The sequence below is a fragment of the Loxodonta africana genome, chromosome 3 (genome assembly GCF_030014295.1).
Source record: "Loxodonta africana isolate mLoxAfr1 chromosome 3, mLoxAfr1.hap2, whole genome shotgun sequence".
NCBI classification, from domain to species: domain Eukaryota; kingdom Metazoa; phylum Chordata; class Mammalia; order Proboscidea; family Elephantidae; genus Loxodonta; species Loxodonta africana.
In genome coordinates this window covers 128,438,733-128,460,082 of record NC_087344.1, presented here as the reverse complement: position 1 = coordinate 128,460,082, position 21,350 = coordinate 128,438,733, and the positions used below count along the sequence as shown (strand labels likewise).

Below are 21,350 nucleotides of genomic sequence, written 5' to 3'. Positions count from 1 at the left end.
TACCAAGTAAGCTGAATAAAATCCCCTCATGCTTTCAAAGAACATAATCTAAAGACTGCTGATTAATTATATGATGCTACAAGGGGACAGGATTAGAAGTAAATGAACCTGAAGCCAGTAATCAGGCACACAATTATTTCTATCACTTTCCCATTCCTCCTTCCTCAAAGGAACCATGTAAGGCTTCTAAGAAAATAGTCAAATATCCTGTGAGGTTATTTATACAACCCTAAATGGTTTTTCTTTTTTTTAAATGACTGCTTCCATGAGAGATGGAGGCCTGACTGATGTGTAGATTGTTGTACATGTAAGTATTGATTTTTTTTAATAAGTAATAATAATCACTTGCTATTGGTATATGACAAATTCTCTTTGATAATTCTACAATGAAGTCAGAGTTTTGAAATTCTAGCAATACCAATAAAATGTCAAACAAACCCTACTCTGGAGCCATGGTGAAACAGTGGTTAAGAGCTATGGCTGCTAACCAAACGGTCAGCAGTTTGAATCCACCAGCCGCTCCTTGGAACCCTCTGGGGCAGTTCTATTCTGTCCAGTAGAGTCACTATGAGTCAGAACTAACTCAACAGCAACAGGGAACCCTACTCTAATATTTTACTTCCACGATTCACCTATGAATCTTCTAATTCATATGGGCACACATGGTAATTTTTTAACTTAATAGCTAAATAGGTGTGTAGCGATCTGCCTACAGAGAAGGCTATTTCAAAAGTTAGTGTTATAATTTTAATGTGAGCTTAAAAGTTTATGTTATAATTATACAACATTCATTTCCCCCTCCAAAAAAAAAAACCAGTAAGTATCACTTTGCTCATTATGAAAGGAAAGACAGTTCCAAAAAAAAAAAAAAAAAATTGGGTTTGCTTCATAATGAAACCACCATCACCAACTGAACACAAAGGCAGAGGAGTATGGTCAGATATGCATGTTGAAGAAAAGATGTGACATTAAACAGAAATAGCTTCTTCTGAAAGTCCTTGGTAAACTCTTGTCGCTGGGAACTTGCTATTTCAGCACAGCGTCTCCACTGATGGTGCAAGGGTGTGGTGGTGGTGGAGAGAGAAACTGCTTCCTGTTGAAAAGCTGCGAATTTATTGTGGGAATAAATGTGTTTATTTGTGGGAATCGCGGGTTCCTCTCCTTCCTAGGATAAAACGGATGGGGAAAAAAGACCAACTGATGAACAAGGGAGTAGGACTAACTGAATGGCAAAGAGGTCAATACTGAATACTTGTGATTTGGACAGAGATGCACATACGTATAAAATACCTAGGTTTTTTTTTTTTTTTTTTTTTTTAAGAATTCAGTAAACATAAAAGTCAAACAGGGATGAACTGTCAATGTGTCTTGTACCAATGTTTATGATTAATCCAAAATCTGTGCATCTGAAATCCACAAAAAAAGAACACTATGATCCATTTGTTCAATAAAAGTTCACTTATATATGTTCTTGGAGCCCTGGTGGCACAGTGGTTAAGAGCTCAGGCTGCTAATCCACCAGCCGCTCCTTGGATACCCTATGTGGCAGTTCTACTTTTCCCTCCCTATAGGGTTGCTCTGAGTCAGAACTGACTGAACGTTTTTGGTTTATATGTGTTCTTGAGGGTAACTATGTATACATGTGGATACATAGGGTATATGTATAGAAACTGTCTAGAAGAATATACTCCAAACTATTAAAATAGCTCCTTCTTCAATATTTACTTACTTATTTTTAACAATGTAATAAGGACCCACGAACACATCAGGCAAAAAGAAGCTAGAATCTTGACAATAAACTACATCTATCCATATGGTTTAGCTCCCCATCTCCACTCCCTCTATCTGAGGTAATCATCATCTTGAATCACATGTTCATTTAACTTCTTGCCTGGTGCATGTGTGTAAGAGTTTTTCTTGGGTTTATACTTGTGACATCCAATATGGTTGCCACTAGCCACATGTGGCTATAGAGCATTTAAATTTGACTAACAGACTGAATTTTTTAACTTTAATTTTAATTAGTTTAAATTTTAAATCATGAAGCAGCATAAAATGTTTCTGTTAAACACAACATCATTGTTTAGTATGACTAGATCACACTTTAACTGTTGCACCACACAGGATACTACTGTTGAACTGAAGTTCTCATGTGAGGTGTATCTGTCCTCTCTAGTATTACACATAAACACATCGGCAAGCTAACTGATATTAACAGATTGATTCAGTTCAAATTATTTTTCTCCTATGCATCCACTAACAATGTACTTTGTTGAATATTTGATGCAGACGGCATAAGTTATGGGGATTCCTTTGTCCGTCCTAACTGGTCATTAAAGTGGCATTCTTGTTATAATCTAATTAAATTTTTTTTTTAAAAAAATAAGCCTTGATAAATTTTAAATTTTAAAAGGAGGCATACCACTGATGCAGAATCAAGCAGAGATGTAGAAACTAGTACTAGAGCTAGAAGTGTTAAGACAAAAGGGAACTGGAAGAAGGTATGTTGCAAATTTCATGATAAACAGCAAATGCAATTTGCTACAGCAGAACAAAAGAAAAAAGGTGTTTGTTGTGTAAAAAATGTTAAAGGTAATAAAATGGACAATATTAACAGAGAGTTTAAGCAAATACATAATGAATTTTAAGAAAATTTATGTTGTTGTTAGGTGCCATCGAGTTCAAGTTTGTTCCAACTCATAGTGACCCTATGTACAAGAGAACAAAACACTGCCCGGTCCTGCACCATCCTCACAATTGTTATGCTTGAGCCCATCGTTGCAGGTACTGTATCAGTCCATCTCATTGAGGGTCTTCCTCTCTTTCCATGACTCTCTACTTTACCAAGCATGATGTCCTTTTCCAGGGATTGGTCCCTTCTGATAACATGTCCAAAGTACTTGAGAAGAAGTCTCACCACCCTTGCTTCTAAGGAGCACTCTGTCTGTACTTCTTCCAAGACAAATTTGTTCATTCTTCTGGCAGTCCATGGCATATTCAATATTCTTCACCAATACAATCATTCAAAGGCATCGATTCTTCTCCAGTATTCCTTATTCACTGTCCAGTAATCACGTGTGTGTGAATGAAAATATCATGGCTTGGGTCAGGTGCATCTTAGTCTTCATGGTGACATCTTTGCTTTTTAACACTGTAAAGAGATCTTTTGCATTAGATTTGCCCAACACAACACATCTTTTGATTTCTTGACTGCCGCTTCCATGGATGCTGACTATGGATCCAAGGAAAATGAAATCCTTGAAAACTTCAATCTTTCCTCTGTTTATCATGATGTTACTTATTGGTCCAATTGTGAGGGTTTTTGTTTTCTTTATGTTGAGGTGTAATCAGAAGTACACCGCCAGGTTCTTCTTCCTAGTCTGGAAGCTCAGCTGAAATCTGTCCACCATGAATGACTCTGCTGGTATTTGAAATACCAGTGGCATAGTTTCCAACATCACACAGGTGAATGCCTTTGAATAATCAAAAAAAGGTAAACATTTTTCTGGTATTCTCCGCTTTCAGCCAGGATCCATCTGACATCAGCAATGATATTCCTCATTCCACGTCCTCTTCTGAATCCAGCTTGAACTTGCGGCAGTTCCCTGCTGATGTACTGCTGCAACCACTTTTGAGTTATCTTCAGCAAAATTTTACTTGAGCGTGATATTAATGATATTGTTTGATAATTTCCATATTCTGCTGGATCACTTTTCTTTGGAATGGGCACAAATATGAATCTCTTCCAGTCAGTTGGCCAGGTATCTGTCTTCCAAATTTCTTGGCATAGATGAGTGAGCACCTCCAGTGCTGCATCCATTTGTTGAAACATCTCAACTGGTATTCTGTCAATTCCTGGAGCCTTGTTTTTTGCCAATGCCTTCAGTGCAGCTTGGACTTCTTCCTCTGGTGCCATCAGTTCTTGATCATATGCTACCTCCTGAAATGGCTGAATGTCAATGTTTGCAGCTATTTCTTCTCAGTTTATGTCATGCCACATGAACAAATGAAGGTCCTAAAAGTTTTATTCCATTCACGTCATTAAAGTCAACTCTACTTTGAGGAGGCAGCTCTTCCCTAGTTGTATTTTGAGTACCTTCCAACTTCTGGCTCTATATCAGACGATGTTCACTGCTGTACATAAGGATTTCACTGGCCATTTTTTTCAGAAGTACACCACCAGGTCCTTCTTCCTAGTCTGTCTTTGTCTGGAAGCTCAGCTGAAACCTGTCCACTAGGGGTGACTCTGCTGGTATTTGAAATACCAGTGGCATAGTTTCCAACATCACAGCAACACACGAGGCATCAGCCACTTCAAGGGAGAAAGATGTGGCAGTCTGCTTTCATAAAGATCACAGCCTTGGAAACCCTATGGGCTAGTTCTACTCTGTCCTATAGGGTCACTATGAGTTGAAGTTGACGGCAACAGTTTGTTTTGTTTTTTGATTAATAGTATTAAACAACTTGTCATATGTTAATTGGCCATATCTGTTTCCTCTTCTATGGCGTTTTTCTATGGGGTTGTTTGTGCTTTTCTAATTGATTTGTTGGTAATCACTGTTTAAGACCCTGAGATTATTATAAAACAATACTATTTATGATAGTATTAAAAATTTGAAAGATGTAGAGATTCATCTAAAAATGATGTACAAGACCTGCACAGTGAAAACTATCAAACACTGCTAAAAGAAGTTAAAGAAGACCTAAAACAATGGAGAAATATACTGTGTTCGTGGGTTGGAAGACACAATATTGTTAAGATGTCAATTCATGTAGTGCTGGCAAGAAAATATACAAAGAGATCAATGGAAGGAAATAAGTCCAGAAATAGACCCACACGTATACGATCAAAAAAGTTGCAGAAGCAAATTTTTACAGAAGTGGAGAAAGGACAGTCTTTTCAACAAATGGTGGTGAAACAAATATCTGTAGGCAAAACAACAAAAACCAACACTTCAATCCTTAACTCAGACCATACACAAAAATTGGCTGAAAAATCATAGCCCTAAACCTAAAACTACAAAAATTGTAGGAGAAATCATAACATAAAATCTCTATGACTTTGGGTTAGGTTTCCTAGCTATGACACCACAAGCACTCTCCCTAAAGGAAAATTTGATAAATGGGACTATATCAAAATTAAAAACATCTACATTTTGAAAGAAACCAGAGAATGAAAAGACAAGTCATACACTAGGACAAAATATTTTCAAATCATATACTATATCTAATAAATGACTTCTAACCAGAAAATACGAAACTCTCTAAATTTATTAAAAAACCAACAAACATAAACAGCAATAAAAAGTTGGTCAAAAGATATGCCACCAAACCTGTTGCCATCAAATCGATTCTCACTCATAGCAACCCTACTGGGCAGGGTAGAACTGCCCCACAGAGCTTCCAAGGAGCTGGTAGGTTCAAACTGCCGACCTTTTGGTTAGCAGCCATAGCTTACTGTAGCTCTTAACCACTGCACCACCAGAGCTCCTCATTAGTCATTAGGGAAATAAATATTAAACCACATCTAACATAATGTCTATTATGAAACAGACAAACCCTACCAGTGTTCATCAGGTTGTGCAACAGCTGGAGCACTCACACCCTGCTGGTGGGAATGTATAATGGTAAAACCAGTTTGGAAAATGCTTTAGCAGTCTTTGAAAAAGTTAAATATGGACTGACCATACGGCTCAACGATTTTATTCCTCAGTATTTATTTAAGAGAAATGAAAGCGTGTGTCCACACAGGACCTGTACACACATATTCAAAGCAGCTTTATTTGTAATAACCAAAAACTGGAAACAACCGAGTGTCTATCACCATGTGGATGCATGAACAATGCACAAATGGCTTTATGTCAACACAATGAAATATTATTCAGTAATAAAAAGTAATGAACTGTTGATACATACAATAACATGGATGAAATCTCAAATTAGTTATGCTTACTGAGAAGCAGACCAAAAAAAGGTACATTCTGTATGATTCCATTTATATAAAATTCTAAAAAAAAAAAGAAAGCCAGTCTATAGTAACAGACAGCATATCAGTAGTTGCCTGGGGGTGTGGGGGCAGGGAAGGACAGGAGGGGGATATTACAGTTTGAGGAAACTTTGGGAGTAATGGCTATGTTCATTGTCTTAACTGTGGCAATGGTTTCACGGGTGTACACAAATATCAAAGCTTTTCAATTTTCACACTTTAAACAGATGCAGTTTATGATCTGTCAATTACACTTCAATAAAGTATAAACGATTAAAATTAAATAAAAGTTCAGCTCATCCGTTGCCCTAGTCACATTTCAAATTTTCATGGGCCACATGTGGCTAGTGGCTACCACACTAGAAAACACAGATATAGAACATGTCCATCGTTACAGAAAGTACTATTGGACGGCACTGATCTCACTCACACACAATACAGCATGTGCTTCTTTCATTCCTCCTATATCTGCCCACCCCAAACTTTAAGACAAGGGTGGGGATAGGCAAGGCAGTGCTCCACTGATACATAAATTATCTGAGGATTTTAAAAAGTAGAGTTTATTAAGTTTATTTTAATGTGACTTTCCTGTGAAATAAAAAATACCTCCTATTATTAAATATATGGCACACTATCTCCTTATTTAGATATCACAGTTTCTATGGTTTATATTTAATTACTTTCCTCCAAAGCCTTAAAATTGAGGGCAATTTTAAACCAAAAGACAAGGAAAAAAATGGAACATAACGCCCTCTTAAAACTTACCTTCTCCTTGTGATTACACTGGTAATAGTTTTAATATAGCCCATAAATGAAAATACACATCTTTTTCCCATACACTCACACATACCTTATCTTCTGAGTTTCAGAATATTATACTACATATTGCAACTGAATTTTCCTATTTAAAATAATCAAGCACACAACTCTTATAAACAAATAATCAGAAATCTCAAATGTGAAAACATACATTAAAATGAGAACACTATTGTATGCACTGAAATATTTCACTTCCAACCAACAGTTCATAAAATTAGGACAGAGAAGTTCGTACTGTAGCTTTTCTCCTTCCTTCACTAGAATCCTCATTTTTTTTTGAGTTCGAGATGATTTTGTTTCACAAAAACCCCAACTCCATTTTCTGCACCCCCCCCCCCACCTCCCCGGAGCGTTGTGGACCTGAGCGGCAGAGTCTACGCTTGCCCTGTGTTTTTCTTTCAATATGCAGAATGCAGGGCTCAAATGCACAACCGTCCTTGTTCCAGAGCCTCATACACAAAATCTTTATGCACATTTGGGTGTCTCAGTCACCTCTGTTTCAGGAATGGAATACAGAAAAAGGCAACTGGGGTTGGGGGGAGGAGGAAGGCTGGTGGCCAGAGTAGACCAACCAAGACAATCCCAAAACAGTGTATTGTAGTAGATAAGCAGGAAGAATAAACAGAAACCAAGTTCCTCTGTTGTTTGCAGAGGCAGAACTCAGAAACCAGTTTCACTTACTTTTTTACACCGACAGAGCCATTTTCCTTGTTTTCCATGTCAACAGATAGCATGGGAAGGCGGCAGGGTTCCTTTACTTCAGCAACTAATCAATAAGGAGAAAAGCTCGTGTTTAAATTCTTAGAAAGTGAGAGAAGAATATTCTGTATCAGAAACATAATGGTGCCTTTTACAGCTTCACACCAGTTTACATTTGTTTGTTTAAATCTCCAGTTTTCTCTGCGACTGGAGAGATGTGATTTAACCTAAAGAACTGGAGGAGACGGATTGGGGTGCTTTCCTCTGTACTGGCACTCCCTGCCTTGACAATAAGCATTTGCAAATGAAATTGAATCCTTGTTCAAAACAAGTGCTATGTGAACTGGCACTACTTCCTCTGGGTGCCAGGCTCTCTCACTTAAGACACTACAACTCATAAATGAGGGAAAGTAGAGAAAAACAATCCCCTTTCCCTGCCCCTTCCACCATGGGTTGTGATTTTTTTTTTTTCTTATTGCATTTTTTTTTTTGTCCACTCCCACTGCTCCTATATTTTTTCATTGCAATGCAGAAGGGCACTTAAAGCTTTTGTCAGCAAGTATTCCCCTACCTCACAGATTCTCAACGAAAGCCTCAAAAGCCCATCTGTGAGATAGCCATGCTGTGGTAAAGCTGCAAGCTCACAAAAATGTCAGATAGCCCTTAGCACAGAAAGGTGGTACTGGTGTGTGTGTGTGTGTGTAAGAGAGCCAGAGAGAGAGACTGAGAGAGAAAGAGGGACAGGGAGAGAGCGAGAGAGGAAGAGAGAGAGAGAGAGAGAGAGAGGCTCATTAGATTTACGTAAAAACAATCAAAACATTCAAGGAGGTACAGTAGCATTCAAGCATCCATCACTTTGTCTTTTTGTTTAGTAGGATGAGGTCTGTGAAAGAAATAAAAACCCTTCACAATTAATGTGCAATCAGCAAGATGAAAAAAACCTCTGAACAAAACTGCTTTAAGGAAAAAAAAAAAACTAGTTCCGAAACGTGCTTGCTCTTCTACAGCTGAAGCCATAAATTAAAAACATTTCCTCTCAAATCACTTTATACTTCGGCACTCCTTCTCTAGGGATTACTCTGACATGACAAGTGCATCATTTAGTATATTCACAAGATTTTATCACTGTTAGAGAAGTAGATGATTAACAAATAATACTGTAAGTGTGGGACAGTCTTCACTCATGATGCACACACACACAAACTTCCAGTTGCTAAGCCACTTAGATCACTGATAGAGAAATTCAACATTTAATATACACATAGATATTAACATACATCCACACACCGTTACAGAGTAGACAGGAAGATAGTGCTGCTGCTCCATGCCAAAACAAATGATTGCACTTCAGTTGGAAACTGTTACACATTCACCATTTTCTAAGCATCTCAGGAAAAAACAAAAAACAAACACTCACAATGATACTCTGCAACATCACACTACATTGTCTTATTATTATTTTGGTGGAAGAGTAAAAAGGAAACCTACCTATAAGCAACTAAAACATATGATTTTTTATAGGCTTATCAAGAACAGCCAAAGAAACCCCAATGTTTTCTTTCACAAAGTAGGCTGGCAAAGGAATTCAATAAGGAGGTACAATTTGACACAGTGAAATAAAACCAGGCTGGCTCTCAGCCAACATGACGTTAGGAATCACACACAAGCTGCACCAACTGCCTTCTGGTTCATGGCTGACTTTTTAAAGCTACAGTGTGCCCGTTCACTTTTGCTAACTATCTTCAGCACAATTAGTGGAAGTGAATGAAATCATGAGTCCAAAACTGTAGAATTCTCTCTTCATCTGTCTTGTACAAAGAAAGGCAAGCTGTATCTATAGGCTCATGTTTTCTTGCTCCACTTCATTTTGCTGCGTGGTATGTTTCTGCTGCTGTTCTGAGCATAAACAGTAATGTTTCAAACTATTTTTCCATCTCCCCACCCCCCAATCCCTTGTGGGAAAAATATAAGAGCCCAATGCTTATGGGACCATGACCAGTGAACACTCAGAAGCTGCACTACTGTGTTACTTTTTCTTCCTAATAGAGATTGGGGGACAAGGTTCTCAGGGTTGGCTTTTAAGTAATCTCTTTGTGAAAATAAGGACACACTGCCCAGCAGAAAATGCTTTTATGTACTTCATTATGCAGGAAGTAACATATTTCAGAGTGGGCAAAATAGATGGCCAGATCTCCTGAGAACACCCACATTCTTTTATTTTGGCATTCATCCTACCAAACGAAGCCAGCAGAAATTCAAACCAAAAGAAACAAAACCTTATTCTTTTAAAACATAAAAACAATTAGTTCTGGGAAGTTTAATTTTAACTGTTTATCTAGTTGTTCAGAAAAATAAAAACATAATTCAACAAATTCAACCAACATCTATTGAGTAAATATGAACACCTGGCACTATATTAGTTAAATATGACTAAAAAGACCTTGTGCCGACCCCTAAATCCCAATTCAGGAATCTGGGAGATTGGGTAAAGGGGCTAGGCACAATCTTTTGATTAAGTTCTTCTAGCCAATCTCACAGTTCTCTGGCTTGGCTGTACATATACAGAAAACATAAATGGCTACCTCTTGACTGAAATAAACCCCAATCAAAATTTAGACACTTTTTGGTCAAGATGTCAACAAAACCACTTAAGACAGTGTCAAGAACGCAGGTTCCCAAGAAGGATCCTGGAAAAAGTTATCTGCTGCTGTAATGCTGTGTAGATTTCAGGCAGAATTGAGAACATTGTTCACCTCTCTCTTCTTCAGTAATTTTTAAGGGCACCAGGAGATCAGTACCTGTCATCTAAATTTGGAAACTGAATTTCAAAGTCAAATTTTGCTTTTTTTGTTTCCTTCCTTACTTATTGCAGGAATATTAGGAAATTCGATACCCTGAAAGATCATCACTAAGAGAAAGATTTCAAGTGCTTTTTCTACTGACCATTGCCATTACGCCTTGAAAAGGCAAAGAACACAAATTTAGGAATGAACTCTATGTGCTCAGGCATTTTTGAGTACCATTTTTTAAATGTAGGTTAGGCAGGTGGATCCTTGACCACTGCTGATCAAAAGGATAAACTACCATGGAAATAAAGAGCTCTCTCACCAACAGATCCTATGAAGTTTTTGAACTTGACCTAAAAGTTCTTAATTGTTCTCTAACTAATCTAAAGTGGAAGGGACTGGACTGTGATTCCTGGGGAGAGGTGAGGTGGATAAGGGGATATCCTGACAGCCTCTGCTCAGAACAATATCTCCAAGTTCAGCTCACCACTCTGGAAGGCAGAGAGGCAAGAGTAGTTACACCCAACTCTTTCTTAGACACACAGGAGGAGGGACTCTGTGTAGTTTTCCCAACCATTTCTTCCTACATATAGGAAGGAACTATCCCCTCTTCTCTTGCCTGCTGTGATCAAAAGTTTATCTGTTAACACTTTTGCCCTGGGCTAGCTACAAGCATCTTTTAAATGGTGATGCATTATAGACCAATGTTCTGTAGAACAGGAAGCCCTAGTGGCACAGTGGTTAAAGCACTCAGCGGCTAACCGAAAGGTTGGTGGTTCCAGCCCACCAGCCATTGCTCAGAAGCAAGATGTGGCAGTCTGCTTCCTTAAAGATTGCAGCCTTGGAAACTCTATGGGGCAGTTCTACTCTGTCCCATAGGGTTGCTATGAATCAGAATTGACTCCAAAGCAACTGGTTTTTTGGTTCTGTAGAAGACTTCTAACTGACCTCCACATAAAAAAAGCATCAGATTAACTGATACTCTGTTCCCCTTGTAGAGCAGACTGCATGGGAAGCAGGGCACACTGACTGCTGGAAGCTGGTGGCTACTGTCTGTTAACTTGTGTTGTGACTCATGTTTACCAAGCTCAGCTATGTTTGCTCCCAAACCTGTTTATGTCAGTTGTGCTTGTTATGAATATGGAATAAAATATTCAGTTAAAAAAAGAAGTTTGTTAGAAAAGTGTAGGGGTTTCAGAGGGTGTTTGTAGGAAATCAATCCCATTTTATAAAAAGGGAGCCAGCGTCATTCTAAAATTATGACAAAAGAAGAATTCACTTATCAGTTTTTAACTTTGGTATTAAAATGACATCTGTAGAAATAAACATACATATTAATACTCTCCCTCCAATAAACTGTTTCATGTCAACCCTCTTCTCTGTTTAAAATGATACCTGTGTGGTGCACTGCATAATGCACTGTGTATGTACGGTGTGTGATGTGTGTGTCGTGTGTGGTACGCCTGTGGTGTATGTATTATGTGGTATGTGGGTGTTTTGCATGGTGTTTGTAGCACGTGTAGTGTGTTATATTTGTGGTAGGTGACCTTGTAGTATATGTGTGCTGTGTGTAGCGTTTGTGGAGTGTTTATAGTTTGTGTATAGTGTGTGAGCGCAGGGTGTGTATGTGAGAGAGATGCAACAATACCTTCTGATCCAGCATATTATGGAATGTGCCAAAATAACTTAGAAGACACTTGCGTAGGGATTCTGGAGCAATACTTGCCGGCCCACTTGGGTGTAGGCACAGACTGAGGACCGGCGATCAGGCAGGGCGGGAAACTAGTGCCTCACCTCGGAAGTGTTTCTTTTATTGATCAGCACTCTCCTCCAGGTAGTACGGCCTCATCCCCTGCTGCTAACACTCATCCCAAAGGAGCCTCCCATCCTGGATCGGCTCCCAGGCGCAACCCGCGGCTTGAGAGCAGACCTAGGTCCACGTGGCAGCAGATGAAACTTCCAGAAAGTCGTCTGAGGGGCAGGGCCGCGCTCGACTGGTCCCGATGGGCGTAGCCACGGAAAGCGAGGAGTCACTTGAAGAAGGGACAGTGGGGGCAGAAGAGGGGGCGTCTGGCAGCTTCTTGGACCAGCCACTGACTATCCTGGGCCAAGAGACCAGCCTGGGGCACCGGCGACAGAGTGGGAAGTTTGTAGCAAAGACGTTCAAGAAGAACCAGTTTGTCTTTGAGTTTGGGAGCTCCCCGGGGGAGCCCGTCTTTGGGAAAGGGGGCGTGGAGATGTGTCACTCGCTGTGCGCCTGGCCGAGCCATGTCCCTACCCCGGCCCATTCTGCGAGCCGGCTTGGCTACGTCTCTGCCCCTAGTTCCGCTCCGGGGTGGCAGTCCACGCTCGTAGGTGCAACAAGCTGCAGGAGTACGGGCACACAGCAGAAACGTGGGAAGCGCAGGGCAGCTTTTACTGTAGTTTTGTTTCCTTTTATCCTGGAGAGGGCAGAGGGCTGGCGCTTTCCCAGTACCCTCACAGTACGAGCGGGTCACTTTCTCCCCCCTTGGCCAGCGCGTGAGGTTTTTTTTTTTTTTTTTACCGACTGTGCTCTGCGCCGAGTCCCACGTGGAGCCGGCTGGGCGGCGTGTGGCACGCCGGGAATTGTAGTCCTCCGCGGGCGGGGCGGGGGTCCGACAGGTGGGAGCCGAGGAAAAAGTGCAATATGGAAGAGGTGGGAAGGGACCTGGCGGCTTGTAAATGAGGCAGGCGTTGGGGCGGTGGAGGCAGGGGCCTTGTGAAAGTAAGGAAGGACAATTTGCAAGAATTTAAAACCCCCAGGAGCTAGGGGTCCAGGGAAACACTCCTAGAGAGGTTTTTTTAATTGCGGGTTTTCAAATGAATCCCTCTTGTCTTACTCTTTTATGGCAATCCTGATGAAGTTGTAAGTTGGGTTTTGGCAGTAATGAAAGTAGAGATTTCCCCAGGCCAAGTTCATATTATGTAGGGCCTTACTCTCCCTTTAGGCCCCAACACTCACGTGACATTCTGCTTGGAGCATCTTTTCTTTTGCTCACAGAACTCAGTTGAAGCCCTGGGCATGCAAAGGGTGGGTGAATTATTGCACTTTACAGTTTAGCGCTCTTTACAGTTTACAAAGCTCATTTTATTTATTTGGTTCATTATATTAGAACCATGAAACAGCATTGTGAGTTAGGTTGAGAAAAACTAAAGATGCAGGGAGTTTTGTGTGCCGGCACGTGTGGAGGCTGGAGCCATACATACAGCATTCTTCCTTTCCTTCTCCAGCCCAAAGCTGGCAGCTGGGAAGAGAGAGCTGAGAGAGGGAGGGCTTGAGGACAGATGTAGGTCCAGTGGAAGAAGAGGAAACTGCTGTGAAGGACTTTCTTGAAGTGGCTGAGGAGTAAATCTTTACTAAATGGGGAGATAAGCAGAACCAAAAGAAGAACTTATGAATTGGAAGAATAGAGTGGGAAGGAATAGTAGATGGGATAGCTGTAGAGACTGAATAACCAAAAAAACCAAACATGTTGCTGTCCAGTTGATTCCGACCCATAGTGACCCTGTAAGGTTGTTATCAGGTTATCAGCAACATGGGCAAGTTGTATCAAAAAACAAAACAAGGGTTTTAGAAACCAGATAAACCTGGAATTCTGGTGTTGTCACGTCCAAACTCATTCTGTGACCTTAGGTAAGTCGCTTAACTCCCCTAAACCCCATTTTCCTCATGTTTAAAAATTTAAATAATAGTAGTTCCTACTTTATGCTGTGGCTGTGTGGCTTAAAAGAGCTGAAAAGACTTAGTACTTGGCATGTAATAAGCACTCAGTGTTAGCTACTATTGTTATTATTATCTGTAGAAATTCTTTTTGTAGAAATATCAAAAGATAAATTGGAGTAGAATTACCAGTTAGGAGGCTGTGCCAATATTCTATGCTGTGCATAATGTCAGCTTGAACTTTGGAGCTGTGAGACACTTCAGAGGGAAAACGGACAGAGCAATGCAATCAGTTCGATGTGGGGAATGAAGAATAGGGATCAAAGATGGTTGTCATTTCTCGACAGTAAGTGGATGATGTTGCTGTTTACATAAATAGGTACAACAAATGGAATATAGGTTTTGGAGGCAGAAGATTAGCTTAATTTTGGTCATTATAGCCTGAGGCTTTCTGTATGTGAACGACCAAGCAACAGTTAGAAATGTGGATTTGGTTATCATGGGTAGAAATGGAACTTTGAGAGTCACTTACTTAGAAAAGGTTAAGAGCACATGGAGAGGAAAAAGGAAGGGGAGCAGGAGTGCACCGGTGGAGATGAGGAGTCAGACAATGATACCAGGCAGGGATCGGTGAAGGTGGAGGAGTGCAGTGACCTGGAAGCCAAGGGAGGAAAGAGACATGAAGAGGAGATGGTCAACAGTGTCAAATGCTGTAGAGAGGTAGCAAGGACAACAGAAAAGAGGCCACTGGATTTGAAGGTTAAAAGTCTTTGGTGACCCCATGGGTCTCAACTTGATGGAACTGCCCTGAGGGAAATTTACCAGAATGATTTTGCTTGTCGTAGTGATTGGGGAGGGGTCGCTACAGAATTTAGTTGGTGGGGCCAGAGATACTAGACATCTTGGAATGTCCAGGACAGTCCACCCAGCAAAGAATTGTCCAACATCCTGTGCAACTTTTGACTGTTCCACTCCTCATTCATGTACATGAAAAACCGGTTTATAATTGTCTGAGCCTAGACTGTCTTTTAAATGTAAACATAAAGTGTTTTTTTTGCACAGTTTTAAGATTGAATTTTCCTGGAATACAGCTACTGGATAAATTGAGGGAAGATTGTGCTTTATTGTGTTCAGAATTTGACTACTTACCTATAATGTCACTCATGGAATTTGAGTCACTGATACAGTCCATCTTGTGGCTGTCAGGGTGATTGTACAGAGGCATGCAAACATCTGACTACTTCATTGTATCTTTTAGTTTACAGATGTCTGATGAGTTTGATATTGAGTCATACATTTATTTTATTGTAAATTACTTTCTTTAACTTTTCCTTTATATTACAGTTAAATAATTGCCTTGATTTTTAAAAAATTCACATGTATAGGTAGCTTATGACTTTTAGTTCATGAGAGTAAAGGGAATATTATCCCATATTTGTTATAAAAAGAGGACATTAGGTTTGAGAAGGCTAGTAACTGTTTACTCATACAGTCAACAAATACCTCTTGAGTGGCTGCTGTGTGTTAGGAACTATGCTAGCAAACAGTGGTTTTCTGCCCTTAACCAAAAAAAACCAAACCCAGTGCCATCGAGTCCATTCCAACTCATTCCTGCCCTTAGGGAGCTTATATTCTAATGTGTGTGTATGAGATGCAGACTATAAACAATAAACATTAAATAAATAGATTCTATAGTGCTTGTAGGGTCGCTGTGAGTCAGAATCGACTCGATGGCACTGGGTTTGGTTTTTATAGTATATTAGGGATTGATAAATGTTGTTCAGAATAAAGTAGGATAAAGGACATTGAGAGTGTGTGAGAAGACATGAATTGAAAATTTAAATCCAGTGATTAGGTTAAACTTTATTGAGAAGGTGGCATTCGAAGATAGATCTGAAGTTGGTAAGAGAGCGGCCTTGTGGATTTCTGAGAGAAGAGCATTCCAGGAAGAGAGAGCAGTCAGCAAGTGTGTGCCTGGAGTTATCAAGAAACGGCAGGGATGGAAGTGTGGCTGGATTGGAGTGAGTAAAAAGAGGACTGAGAGATAACCACCGGGTGGGGGCAGGTGATGCAGGGCATTGCAAGGATTTTGGTTTTCACTCTGAATGAAAGGAGCAGCAGCTAGAGAGTTTTGAGAAGAGGAGTGACATGGTCTGACATATTAAAGGATTATTCTGGATGCTCTATTAAAGATAGGTCATAGGGAGCAGTAGTGGAAGCTGAGAGACTAGGCAGGAAGCTAGTAATTCAGGCAAGAGATAATAGTGGCTTGAGCCAGAGAGTTAGCAGTAAAAAGTGGTCTGATTCAGATTTGTTGGTGTGGATGTGGGAGAGGAGTCCAGAATTCAGAGGCCACCGTGGAAGGGTTTCAGAATTGGGGGGAGGCGGAAGATGGAGACAGATTGTGGAAATGAGAGTGTGAGCGTGACCTGGGAATCTGGGATGTCTTCGGTGAATGACAAACAGGGATAAAGACTAATCATGAAATCAGTCTGAGAGGAGTGGAGAAATAAATTGGCAGGGCCTATGAGTGTGTGGATGTAGGGGTGAGTATTTGGGATCCCTGGCTCTGTGGACAGAGGTGAAGAGGCCCCAGAATAAGGTGGACTCTAGATCCATGTTGATGCAATGTTGAAGGCCTGGGAGGGGAGAGCTCAGTGCCTGTAACAGTGCTTACTCATGACTACTGCCGGGAGAGGGCCAGAGTCCCCTGCCCCTCTGTCCTTGATCTTTTTGATGAATTTAACCCTTTTGATGGAGTTGAGGATTACCAGCTGTAAGCACAAAGGCCTATAAAAAATGTTGATTCATTAAAGTGTATTTCTAGAACATGAACTGAATTTATAAATTGCAAAATGGTGGTTTCAGACTAGAGAATTTTGACAAAGAAGAAAAAGAGGAAGCTGGGACTTTAATATGAAGGGACACTCTAGGATTGGGGGACAGGGAATGATTATGTTTAAAGAGGGAATTGAAGAAGCTAATGGAAGGAAATATGAAATTTAAGACTAGAAGGGATAATTGATGAAATAATGAAGGAACGTGGGACAGTTCTTATAAGAAAGGCAAGAAAAGAGAATGAGTAAAAATTCAGGGAAATGCTAAGGAGGTAAAGGGATGGAACATTTAAAAATCTTATTTATTATGAAAACAAACTAAGCATGTGATAAAAACAATCAGAAATAAATAATAGAAAGTGAAAATTCCCAGTAAATCCATCCCTAGAGTAATCCCTATTGAATGATTGGTGTATATTTTCTATAATTTTTTTTTCCTGTGCATGAGATTTCTTTTTGTCAGTTTACATGGGTACCTAAATTACTAGTATTTTTGCCTTTGCAGACTATGTTTTTGTTGTTCGTTGCCATTGAGAAGATTCTGACTCATGGCAACCCCATGTGTGCAAGTAGAACTGCTCCATTGGGTTTTTAAGGCTGTGACTTTCAGAAGCAGATTGCCAGGCCTGTCTTCTGAGGCACTTCTGAGTGAGTTGGAACCACCAACCTTTTGGCTAATAGTCCAACATTTAACCGTTTTCTGGCATCCAGACTATAATGTTCAAATAATAAATATGTATTTATTGAGCAAATGTTATTACATCAGTCTTTTTTGATAATGTTATTCACATGCCCTGTATGTATAGTTTTTCTCTTCTTAATTTTTTTTAGTTTTCTGACATTTTTGTTAATCTTTTTCTTATTTCTTGTAGTTTTGCTTTATATTTTAATAACATATTATTTGGTATGTAAAGATTTGTAATAACTGTACTGCGAGTTGTGTACTTTGACCTTCTAAAGTGATTCTCTTTGTCCTATTTAATGCTTTTTTAGTAGTTTATTTTATCTCGTTTGCAATTATTTTAATTAGATATGTTTAATCTTATCTCTGCCATGTCTGCTTTTGAATCCGTATTTTTACTTTGTTTTCTATCTTTTGTCTTATGATCTGTGTTTCCTTGTTTTTGTTTTGTTTTTATCTTCCTCTGTGTATTAGCTAATCCATCCCAAAACTTAGAGGCTTTAAAAAAAGCACACATTTATTATCCCATTCTTTCTGTGAGTCAGGAATTCTGACACGGCTTAGCTGAGTTCTGTGCTTCAGGGTCTCTCACATGGCTGTAGTCAAGGTGTAGGACAGGGCTGTGTCTCAGTTGAAGGCTTGACTTGGGAAGGATCCATTATGAAGCTGACTCATGTGGTCGTTGGCAGGATTTAGTTCTTGTGGGCTGTTGAGCTGAAGCCCTCATTTTCTTGCCACAGGGGCCTCTCTAATAGGGCAGCTTACAACTTGTCAGCTGACTTCATTAGAGCAAGTATGTGAAAAGAGAGAAAAAGTACAAGCAAGACAGAAGTCGCAGTCTTTTATAACATAATTTCAAAAGTGAAATCCTATCACTTGCCCTGTTCTTTTTGTTAGAAGGAAGTCATTAGGTCTAGCACACACACAAGGCCATGCATACTAGGAGGCAGGGGCCATTTTAGATTTCTGTTTTAAATAATGTGCTTACAATTATATTTCTTAATGAACTTTAGAAATGAAAAGATGATAAAAGATTGATGAAATTAATGTACTTGGATGACTTATCTCCTTCTGTCCCCAGCTCTCAATTAGTTTGGAGAACAAATGTAATTCTTGTTTTAGCTTATTGTTATCAAACTATTATTCCCTTACATTATGTAATTTTTTCCTTTTAAACATCAGGACAATTATATTTAATTTTTATGACTTAAAGTACCACTATTTAAATATAATTCTGCATGTAAAGAGATTCAAATTTCATACCAAACCTTTTGCACCATGACTTTCTCATTCATGAATTCATCGTTGTTGTAGTGGTTAAGTGCTATGGCTGCTAACCAAAGGGTCGGCAGTTCGAATCCACCAGGTGCTCCTTGGAAACTCCATGGGGCAGTTCTGCTCTGTCCTGTAGGGTCGCTATGAGTCGGAATCGACTCGATGGCACGGGGTTTGGTTTTTGGTTTGGTTTGTTATCCTGATTTTTTTTCTGATAGATTCTTCAGAAGTGCATAGTGTTATGATTCTTGAGTCTTGCATATTTGAGAATTTCTTTCTGTTATTATTATACATGAAAGGCAGTTACCCAGATGTAGAATTTTTTTGCTTTCAATATTCATTAACTATTGTTCCATTTTTTTCTAGCATCTAACATTGCTTGAAAGATGTCTGATTTGTTTTTGAAGATGACCTTTTCCCCCTGCTTGGATGACTGTATGATTCTTTTTGTTTTGTTAATCCTTGTATTAAATTATCTGGGAATGTAGCGGGCACTTTCAATATGCAGTTTTAAAGTTTATATCAGGAAATTCTTCTATTATGTAAATTTTTCAGTCCCAGTTCTTCATTCGCATCTTCAAAGATAGTGGTCATTCGTGTGTTGGCTTTCCATTGTCTGCTGGCCACACCTTTGATCTTCTCTCTGACCATCTTCATTCTGTATCATTTTCCGCTAAATTCTGTATAATTTTTTTTCAAAGCTAGCCCTCATAGCCAGTTTGCAACAGTTAAAGTCCTACTAATTGGTGCCTTTAATGTGATTTTTCAGTGATTTAATTTCTTTTTGTCATTTATTTCCTCTGTTTTTCCTGATTTAATTTCACTCTTATTGTACCTTTTCTTTATCATTTGAGCCTGTGATCTTTTTAGTATCTTAGGGAGTTTAGAGTATTTTCATTTCCTGGGAGTAGTTCTTCCCATCCATCCTTTGTTTCTCATAAAAAAGCTGTCTTTATTTTTTTCTTGTTTTCGCAGAATATTTTTGCATGGGTCCCAGGTAATTTTTTTTCTGGAAGTTTTTTTTTTTTTAATCTTTGAAGAAAATCAATGAGATCTGGTTGATTTGCCCAAGAATAATGTGAAGGATTCTCCTTCCTATTTACCTGCAGACTGTTTGAATCATGCCCTTAACATGTAAACTGGAGTACTGAGTGTTGGTGGCTCATAATCCTTGGTCAGTCATTCAGCGATGGGTGATCTGGGACAGGAGGAAAATGCAGATATGTAACTGCAGCATCCTACAATGTTTTTAAATTAACTTGTGGCGAAAGTTTTAAGCTTTCTTAACCAAACCCAGCAGAAAAACAAATTAGAGATATGATTCTCATTGTCTTTTAAAAGAAAACCTACCAGTTATTCAGGGAAAGAATTTTTGAACACTTAGTTCTGAGGGGAAAAAAAAAAATTATCAAATGGGGCAGGATTCTAAATGAATTTGATTAGTAAAATGCAATAGTAGCTTTCATTAGGCTATTTCTCATAGCTCTGCTTAATGAAAACTGAAAGCCTGGCATGGAAACACAGTCTAGAGAAAGCAAATTCATGCGGTCTTAAGACAGTATTATCCAGGCCTATTTGGAAGATAAAATCTTCTTTCTGTCTGGAGGAATAGATAGTTTTCCTTTCTTTCAACAATGTTTCCTAAATGCTGGTTCTCTCAACTAAAATTTGGTATGAGTTTGGACAGTAGAAGTTTTTATAATGGACTAACATAGATTTTATGTGCTGATACTGAGAATGAATCCTTATGCTTTAAATAAAAACGTGTGAATATTGGTAAGGTTGACATCACTTTGTGAACATTGTAACGTGAGATTTCACTCTTGGAATGCTAACTGTCACATGTGGAGAAGGGTCAAGTGTACAATTTAAAAAAGAGTTCAGTATTTTTTTGACAGTGTAGATCTGTTTTATCTCATGAAATAAGTGAACATTGCTGAGATGATTTAGTTTAGAAGGTTTACAAAATAGGTGATACCTGTTCCTTCCTGTAAGAGTTGTACTGAAAAATGCTTATTAGCCATAAATCAGCTAGAAAATATAGGATCATTTTAGGATCATTGATATTATTCTAGGATTTATAGCAATAAGTAGATATTGGAACCAGTTGTCTGTTGACACTACCCCTAACTTTGATAACTCATCATTGGAATACAGTATACCTGACCTCATGTTCTCTATAGTAGGAAGAGATATACATACAGATTTTCTAACAGTTGTCTTCCATCTTTCTTTTAGTTCTTCCCATCCAGAGATTTTTTTATGCCCAGACAGATGGTATTAAGCAGCAAAAATTTGTACAGTCTAATGCCATTATCTAAAGGTCAAACTTTTGGACATTCTCCAAAATGCAGCAATAATCTAGAGATATGGAAAGGAAAGATTAGGTCTATGAAAGTTAGAAATGACCATAAGATAAATAACCTCTGCATTAAAACCATAAAGTTTGCAGTAGAAGGATGACGGATTAAAGTCAGGCTCAGTGACAGAAGAAAGACACACTAAACAGCATACACAGGGTGATATTTGTTTACTTACAGTAATTGGTGTTCCATAGTGAGAGCTGGACCCATAGTGATTGATG

General features: G+C 39.1%; 1 protein-coding gene across 4 annotated transcripts in view; it reads right to left on the bottom strand.

Annotated features, from left to right (window-relative positions):
* Window positions 1-12,795, bottom strand: part of SAMD13 (sterile alpha motif domain containing 13) — a 55,002-nt gene extending 42,207 nt beyond the window's left edge. The window contains exons 1-2 of one of the 4 annotated variants that reach the window (XM_064282162.1): window positions 12,085-12,795; window positions 7,487-7,571 (exon numbers count right to left, since the gene is read on the bottom strand). In XM_064282162.1, the coding sequence (XP_064138232.1) occupies window positions 7,487-7,539 (53 nt within the window). In that variant the 5' untranslated portion in view covers window positions 7,540-7,571; window positions 12,085-12,795. The other 3 variants (XM_064282159.1, XM_064282160.1, XM_064282158.1) reach the window with 3 other exon arrangements.
* Window positions 12,796-21,350: the final 8,555 nt, after the last annotated feature.